This window comes from Pagrus major, chromosome 8, assembly GCF_040436345.1.
Source record: "Pagrus major chromosome 8, Pma_NU_1.0".
Taxonomy (NCBI): Eukaryota; Metazoa; Chordata; class Actinopteri; order Spariformes; family Sparidae; genus Pagrus; species Pagrus major.
In genome coordinates, this window is record NC_133222.1 from 28,825,058 (window position 1) to 28,834,442 (window position 9,385).

At 40.3% G+C, this 9,385-nt stretch overlaps 1 protein-coding gene across 3 annotated transcripts; it reads left to right on the forward strand.

Moving 5' to 3' along the window:
- Positions 1–497: 497 nt before the first annotated feature.
- On the forward strand, positions 498–8,772 carry LOC141000564 (uncharacterized). Of its 3 annotated transcripts, XM_073471296.1 has the most exons (4): positions 540–768; positions 878–976; positions 2,944–3,581; positions 6,083–8,772. In XM_073471296.1, exons 3-4 carry the CDS (start codon positions 3,018–3,020, stop codon positions 6,668–6,670), a joined length of 1,152 nt encoding a protein of 383 aa, XP_073327397.1. In that variant the 5' UTR covers positions 540–768; positions 878–976; positions 2,944–3,017; the 3' UTR covers positions 6,671–8,772. The 3 variants fall into 3 exon arrangements, with proteins under 3 accessions (XP_073327399.1, XP_073327397.1, XP_073327398.1); XM_073471298.1 differs by lacking the exon at positions 878–976 and having other exon boundaries at positions 498–768; XM_073471297.1 differs by lacking the exon at positions 540–768 and having other exon boundaries at positions 787–976.
- The last annotated feature ends 613 nt before the right edge of the window (positions 8,773–9,385 follow it).

A 9,385-nucleotide genomic window follows, 5' to 3' on the forward strand; every position in this document is an offset into this window, starting at 1 on the left:
CAAACCAGAGGGTGTAGCACATCTCTGGAGAATGGAGGGGCACTTCTCCATGGTCAGGGTGGAGTTAATTCTGTGCAGGTGTCCACTCCAGAGGCAAAACTTCCTAATATTTCCCACCACCAAGAAATTATTATTATTATTATTAAGTATTATTAATATAATTATTATAATAATATAATTTAAAGAATAAAACCAATTGGTTATACAAAGACATTAAATAAACATCCACTAACAGCTTAACAGCCGTCCTATTAGTGTGTTTCTGATGCTATGTGACTGTTAACTGTTCATCAGAGTGATGGTTTTAGAAAGAGACTGTTCTCGTGTCCTTTCGTCCCAACACATCTAACAAATACTGTTTATGTCTTTGTCTATCTATCTGTCTGTCTTCTCTCAACCCTTTCTTCTTTTCTTTTTTTAACTCCGCCCGACGGTGCAATGCCGCGACACAAAACGTGCAACCCGGCGCATTTTGATGACGCCATCACCTGCGAGCCACAACAAAAACAACAACAGAGCTCAGCTGTTCGACAGTTAACTAGCCGGCCTAGTTACTCAATAAATACAGGGTTTTTTTTCATTGACGACTTGTATAAGTAGCTTTACAGTTACTGATACTCTCGGCAATAACGCTATTTCATTAAAATCCTCAACAACAGGCAGTTACTAAGTGTATTTTTAAACGCCTTTGTTTCCTCTATGCTAGCTACATGCAGGTTAGCTTTTTTTTTTTAAGTGAGGACCGGAGGGAGCTTGTTCGACTAAAAGGTAACGACACCTCTTTGGTCTCGATAATGGTGCAAAACAGTCACATAATCCTCACCCAAGCCTTTATGGGTAGAAGCTTAGAGACTTTGAATGCGCCTCTTTTATCCAGACAGAAGCTGGGAGGTAACTAACGGCGAAGAACACATAACGGAGCTGCTATAGGACCTACAGAAGTCATGTTACAAACCGACGTGTTACTGCGATAAAGGTGAGCGTGTGTGTAGGCGAGAGCATTACGTGTATTTTTTATTTATTTTACAGCCGAGGACATTGTCTCGTTGGTCAGCTTCCCTGTTAATGGACATCAACAAGAGAAAGATTACAGCTTTGCACAAGTCGCCTTCGTGTGCATGGCTTTAAAGGGAACATTCACCCAATTAAAGAATTCACATATGATATAATTCACATCTACAGCCCCAGATGTAAAAACCTTTAGGAGCCACATGACACCAGATTGAGTTAATACGTCCAAGTGAAGTTTAAGCTGAGCAGCAGCCCAATCCTCAGTATGGTGTAAGACTGAAGTATAGCCAAATAAGACAACATCTGCTTCAGTGGAGCATTACTGCATTTTACAAAGTGTACTTTTATGGTTTGTATCTTTAAAGTGAGATCTTTTCTTTTTCTATCTTTTGTGTCTTGTGGACCAAACATCATGTAAATTCTGATGATCTTCTCCTTTCAGTGCAGGTTATCAAAAAAAAAAAAAAAAAAGTTCACACAATCAATCTTAAAACAGGAAATGTCTGCACTGATGTTAGATGATATTGACAAATTAAATGTAATCATGTGTATTCAAAAATACCCACATAAAAACAAATGAAAGAACCCAGGCACAAGTCGATAGCTGCGTTTACATGGATCCTAATGTTCAACTTATAATCACGATAAAAGCCCACTCAGAATAAAAATGTCTCAAGTAACCACCTCATTTAGAAGAAACAGAGAGGCAACCCGGCTCGATCTCAATGATTTTCAGTGAGATCGAAAGCAGTCATTAGAACTTTGATAATCCGTTCAGTAGGAAAATCATAGTAACCATGTGAACACACAATCTGATCATTTCCCTCTGGTTGGATTAAATATATTCTTTCTGCGCATGTGTGTTTCACATGGGGCTAACATTAGGTGATGTTGCTTCCAAGAGGGACAGAAACATGGTGGTAGGAAAACAGCAGTGGTCTGTGGCGGATGCAGCTTTTCCTTAAAACCTAAAAAATATTTAAGGTCACTTTATTCAGCATCCATGTAAACAGTTAAAGGAAAATATCCCCCCCAAAAATGACAATTAAGTCATTATCTACCCATGTCAAAAGGCAGGTGAAGTTCTGTGGTCCACAAAACACCTTAGGCCACAAAATGGCACTTCAGCATTCTCCTAACCAACTGAAGCAGATGAGGATGTTTTAGGAAGTAAAAATCCACTGAAAAAAAGAGATACCAAAGTGATTTGACAAGACGTTTTTCATGCTGAAATCTTCACTGTAGCCTCTAGGCTAAAAGCATTGGTGCGCACCCTCTCTGAAGTGGGTGCTTAAGCTCGACTAAACGTTGAGGGTGTAAATAACATCCTTTCAAATCAATTTGGGTGCTTGATGCTTCCAGAGACTTGGATTATGCCAGAGCTGTATGTGTATATGTATATGTTTTTTACTAAGTCCCCATCTACTTCAGTTGTATAGGAGAATGCCGTTTTGTGGAGAAACTTCACCCGACTCTCCATCGACATAATGACTGAATTTTCATTTTTGGGTGAACTGTTGGAATCTCTAATCACATTGATTTCAATGAGATTAAAGACATAATGTCCATGTTAACACAGCTACTGATAAATATGGTTGGAAGTATTGGAAGCACCATTTCCTCTAGGATATATTTAGAAAAGTATCTAAATGGCTGTTTTACTTTACTTACTTAGCTTTACTTCCAGCCAGTTTGGACTGAATTAAAGCTGCCCATCATCATGATAGGAATACTAAACTTGAAATTGTTCACATGTTGTGCCAAATCTTTCACATCAAGTTTTTAAAATGCAGCAGGAACTGAAAAGACACTTGGACATAGAGTAGGTGTTATGTTTCTCTGCCTGTCACCCCGACCAGCTTAAAAAAAAAAACAAGCAAAAAGTCATCATCTTAAATTATTTCCTGTCTGTTTCCTTTCCCCGTCTTTTAGACTTTACCAGGCTGGAGACATTTATGGCAAAGCCAGACCACAAGACCACCCGGTGGAGATTCTGACCTCCACCAATGACCACCAAAATAATTTCCTCATCCGTCATCATGTCACCGCGAAAGAGACCCTTGGTCCCTGTAAGCAGCCGGCGGAAAACAGTTGATGACTACTTCCCTTTCAACTTCCTGCCGGTTGAGTGCCAGCTGCACGTCTTTTCCTTCCTCAACGAGGTGGATAAATGCAGCTGCGCTTTGGTGTGCCTGAGCTGGAGCTGCATCATCCGCTCCTGGAAGCTGTGGCGGGTGGCAGACTATTCCCGTCGCGGCGTCTTCCACTTGGGTCAGGAGGGGCTGCTCGTTTCCAACCGGGAGTTCGAGAGGTGGAAATCCTGGGTCCATCATTACACCCACCACCTCATCTCCCGCAGGGCCAGCCTGCTCACGCTGAAGGCCAGCTTTGACCTGGGGGATCGCTACAACAAGTGGAGCGAGCTGCTGAGTCACCTGCTGGATAATGTCCACTGTAGAGACCTCAGCCACCTGGACCTTAACTGGACTTTTACTCTACTTGAGCCACTGGACCTCAGGGTTCACTCCAGCTCCAGTTCACACCAGGACAGTATTACCAAGATGGACCAGGTAACGTGTTTTTACTGATTTGTATTTAAAATAAAAGCGGCGACAGGCCCATTCACATCTCCGGATTGCAACTGGTGGTAACCTCAGTAAACTACACACTCATGTCTTCCACCCTGGTACTACATACCAAACTGTGTTGTGATTTTCTTCTAAGAGGATTAGCTTAACACTTGAGTGGAATAAGTGTGAGATCTGATACCAAAACGGGCAAAGAATGAGAATCTGTGACTGAATGGATGGATTATATGGTAATTGTTTGTTGACCAGATCGCCCACCCCTACTGTTTATACTAATGGCAGTGCACGTAACCCTAAGATGCTCTACAGAAACTGGATCAGTTATATCAGCTTAGTTCCCTGGGTGATAGAGAAGCAGCCTCATCACAGATACAGAATAAATCCTAAATACAGAAGATATTCTGAAACTCATGTACATTTTGAAAGATTCAACTTTTCACTTTAACTGTTAGGCTGATATGATCATTTATAATGAGCAAAATATAGCATAATAAAGTATTTTAACTAGTTGTCTCAGACTTTGGGTCCCCACTGTATGTGTGTGAGTACACATGGATATACAAAGTCTTAAGTACACATATTTTCTTATATATCAGATAGGGGTCGACTGATATGGCTTTTTTCGGGGCCGATAACGATACCAGTTATTAAAAAATCAGTCATTTGCAGTAAAAATGAAACTCTTTGTGTCAAAATTTCAAACAACCAGTGATGAAATAAGTAAATTTGTACAGTACAAGTACAATTTACTCAAGTACTGTTCTTAAGTACAATTTTTAGGTACTTTATACTTCCACTCTACTACATTTATTTGATTCATTTAGTTACTAGTTACTTTGCAGATTCACATTATTCAGTGTTTATAGGCTATTAACTGTGACGGGTTACCAATCAGATAGTGTTGTGGGTGGGAGATTGTGTGAGAGGATGCTGCATCAGAGCCAAAGTAGCACATTTTTAAATTAGTTTATTTTATCAGCAAGCTGACAGAAAAATCACTGATGGCAATAATCGTAAAAATTATTAAATAAACAGCCTGATAATCCGCCAGCGCCAATAACCCCTAATATCAGATTTACGTATGCTGAGCCACTCGGAGGTTGCTTCTGGGCTGAATGCAGAGCTCAAAGCTGGCTGGCACTTCCACAAACCCCAATTCCAGAAGAGCCAGGGTGCTGTGTAAAACATATAAAACAAAATGTAATAACTTGCCTTTTTCACATATGCTCCATTGAAAACAGCACAAAGACAATATATTTAATGTAACGTCATCAGCTTCATTGATTTTTGTAAATATCCGCTTATTCTGAATTTGGTAGCAGCAACATGCTTCAAACGAGTCGGGACAGGAGCGACTAAAGTCTGTGAAAGTTGTGGAACGCTCCAGAAACACCTGTTTGGAACATTCCGCAGAGAAACAAGTCATTTGTAACAGGTGATAGTATCATGATTGGGTATGAAAGGAGTATCCTAAAAAGACTCAGTCGTTCACAATCGAGGGTGGGGCGAGGTTCAACACTTTGTGAAACACATGAGTCTATAAAGGAGATTACTACATGGGCTCAGGAACACAGCTTGCAAATGACTGGGTTCTGTTTTTATTTACATTTGACGTTTTTTCTGTCTTTTTGAATTGGGGTTGTACATTTTACTCTCGGTGTACTGTGGCTTTTTTAACCGACACACCAACACGACAGTTCTCACAAAGAGCCGTTACTTTCGTTTGCCCTCTTCATATCAGGTTCTCTGAGCGATTCATGATGGCTCTAAATAGCTCACCTCCCGTTTCCTCGTTTCTGTTTCGCCTGCCTCCTTTTACCTGTCGGTGACTGGTCTATAAGTAAACAGAGTCAGATGATGATGATGATGAGAATGATTTGCTGATAACACACCAGCATGTGAACAAGGGGAGAGCTGGAACTTATTTCTTTCCACTTTGAGCACTTGACAGATGTGGCCATGGACCACCAGCTGAACAGGCCTGTATTATACAATGAACAGGAAAGATCATTCATAAGTCAAATTCAAATAAACATAAGTTGCAGTCCTGATATTAATACAACCTTTGTTGGGCTTTTGATGTTTGGTTTTGGTTTGCACTGTATCAGATTAGTGTTGACAAAAGTCTCTCCCGACACATGCACCGCTCTAGTGCCTACATAGTCCCACCTCCTTCGGAAGTAAATTAATTTAGATGCAGGACTTTTCTGAAAGGTCCTATTTGTAAGAAAAGTTTTTGGGATCTAGACTCAAAAATCTACTTTTCTAACAAATAGGACCTTGAATACACAGTTAAAAAGCCTTGTTATATTTATCTTTTCATAAAAACGTGAAAATATAAGCCCTCAATGTATCGAACACTTTTCAAGGTATTGTTTCAAAGTCATAAATTCTTGTATCGTAACAACACAACAGCAGATAGATGAAGATTCACCAAATCAAGTGTGATACAACTTAATACCTTTTTCCCTTTGATTTAACAGCTGACCAGCTTCCAGGAGCTGCTGACCAAACTCACCCAGAGCTGCCCTCGCATCTCCAAGATGCGGTTACACTTCGACTGGTCGGATTCCTCCGTGTCGCTGCTCACCCAGTTCCAGCAGCTCAGAGTCCTCGAGCTCAAATATTTCTGGGTCTTTAAAGGAGTGACTCCCTCGACCCTGCAGACACTCACCAAATCCCTGCCTAACCTGAAGTCTCTGACTTTACACATCCTGGTGCCAATGAGGAGCCTGGGGATCTCGTACACTCTGGAGTCTCAATCACTGGAGTTCCTGGACGTGTCGCCCAGCCGAGGCTTGGTCTTCTCCTGTCTGAAACTTCCCGCCCTGCGCGAGCTTCAAGCCAAGAAGATCGTCCTCAGCATTACACTGGACCGGAGGACCAGGCTGAGGATCCAGAGTCGTTGGCCCTGCCTGTACCACGTCCTACGGGAGGGGACACCCAATCTGCAGGCTCTCAACAACGAGAGGCTACTCCCCACGTGGAGAGAAGAGAGCTACGGAGAGCTGTCTGCCATCCTGGAACAGTCCTGTTACTGTGTGCAGCATCTAGACAGCTGGCTGTGGTAGCCCACTGAGTGACAAAAGGAAGCAACATATTGCTTTTACACACACTGTTTAAATGAATGTACTCAGAGGGACACATTGTTGCACATATTTGCAGGTAAAAACTGAGACTTGAAGAACAATCAAAGGACTGCAAGTAGTTTCCAATTCTTCAACAGGAAGCTGCTGTTACACTTGGAAACACTCCCGAGACAATGATACACTGTTTTGTTATTAACCAACTATTACTGTCATTTGTTTTTTAAGTTTCTCCAAAAAAGCAAAGGTGCTTTATTGATTGCACTGTGTTATGCTGGCCCAGATTAATTTCTACCAGAGCTCTGTGATGGAAGAAATGAACATGATCTACAACTCTACCTGAGCCAAGGTTTCGTGACCCACGTATTGTCAAAAGAAGACTAGACGACAGAGGGAGTTGTGGAGAGTGCCTTTTATACTTCGCTCTTCGAAAGAGGAAACTATGACGAGCACAAGGGCCACCACTGAGGACAAAACACTGTGTTGTCAAGAAAAATATGTGAAGAATCAAGTCGTAAAAAGTAGAAATCCTTCAAGATAGAAGTTCTGATTTGTGATCAAGAAGAAGAATGAGAAGCTCGAGTACGTCAAGAATAAATTCCAAGATTTATTTAGAGAAAATGATTGCTATGTAATGCGAGGCAAGGCAAATTTTGGCATTTAAAAAAAAAAGTTGCAATAGTATGAGTCACACTGGTCGGAGTATTTTAAAATATTTTTAAATATTACAATGTAAGCTTGAAATATTTCGGTTTTATTCTCAAAATATTTAGTCTTCATTCTCATCATCGGATTGCCAAGAATAATGCTTTCTCAGCTGTGGCAAACTGACATGTACTGTAAATTTAAAGTGGAGACAGACGATACGTCGAAGCAAAAACGTGTCGATTGTCGGTTCAAGTATTGTTATTATTTTGGCCATTGATTAATTCAGTTTTATTTGTGTCATGAAACAGTCGTCTGCTGCTTCTGTGTGATGGTAATGACCGTAGAGAAATTAAGCCCTTTACTAGATAATTAGATGAATGTCAGATGAGACCAGTTGTGCATATGCAGTCAATATTTCAAATTGAATTTAAACTGATCATATACTCCAAAGAAAACATTAATTAATTGTATTCAAAACAACACAATCGAACGATGTAATGTTTTGATCTGAGCCAAGTAACGACAGTAGAGGGCCAGAAAGCTTCTCAAATTTGATGGGTACTGATCCTGGGTCAGTAGGACCAAGTCCTCTAGACAGTCTGATTTTAAATTAGCTGAAAACTCAAGCTGGTTCTGTGTAGCTGCTCTGGCTTGGCTGCTAAATACTTGGCACATTCAGACTTGCCAGTATTAAGCTGGTTGAATTTTAATCGCAGCCTGTCAGGAACGCGGCACAGCTAAAGGAGGGTTCATTCCAGTGCTGGACCACAATGCACCCAACCTTTTGTTTTTCTTGAGTACTCCTTTCATTTTATCGTTGATGTGTATGAATGATTTCATTGCGTGTGTGTCCACTAAAGGAAAGGGAGAGCTAATGTAACGATTTCAGTGAGGTTAATCTGGTTGAGGTTTAATCTGACTGTTTTAAAATGAAGGAATTCCTCATCAGGTGGTATTTGGTCACATTTGTCAGCGTGATCATGGAAAGTTATTGTTGCTCAAATCACTGCAGCAAGTCCAACCAACTTCCAGCTGTTTCACACCTGAAAATACGTGTCAGTTTGTGGTCACTGATTCCATATATGTGACATATATGTGAAGTTTTATTTTCATTCTTTTTGTACCCAGAGCCTCTGTTTGCTTCTGACAGCTGAAGAAATGGAATCAGTGCTTTTGCAGTTAATTTCCTGATCAGTAGAGGTCCCTATTCTCAAAGCTTTGGCCATGAAAGATATCTCTCCCAAAGGTCTTACTGCATTAAATTGGCGTTCACAAATGCACTAGTGTGACACCATTTCAGTCCAGTACTTGTGCTCCTGTGTAACAGATGTATGCTCTCCAGAATATATCAATGTATGTGTGACGTTTGGATGACATGACGAAATGTATGAATACAGAATATTTCAAGATTCTTCATAAAGAATTGTACCTAATCTCAACTGTCATTTGTAAGCTTGTATATTTGTGTGTGTCTCTGTGTGTGTCTGTGTGGGTGGGTGTGGGTTGGGCAATATATCAGTACAGACTATATATGGTCTTGTAAATTTAGATATCATTATACCCTCATATAGTATAACTGTAGTCTTTTCCTGGTTTTAAAGGCTGAATTACAGTAAAGTGAAGTCATTTTCTGAACTTACCCGACTGTTCTACTTGTACTAATACTTGCCTTTTTACCCCGATTAGTCTTTATATCCACATTACTGATGATTATTTATCAAAACTCTCATTGTGTTAATATTGTGTCACAGTACCAATAGTCATCCCCACAATACTGTTGAAACATTGATATTGAAGTATTGAGTGAAAAATATTGTCATATTTGATTTGATTTTTCTACACTCAGTCCGAGCATTTATGAAGTCCTTTTAAGGAGATGTCAAAATATTGAGATGTATATGGCATATCAGGATATAGCCCAAAAATATTGCGATACTAATTTAAATATTATTTAAATTAATTTAAAGGTCCCATGCACCTGTCGATCCACAGGTGTGCAATAGCTGTACTCCCAAACTGACGCTTTTTACACCCTCAACACGTGGTTGGGCT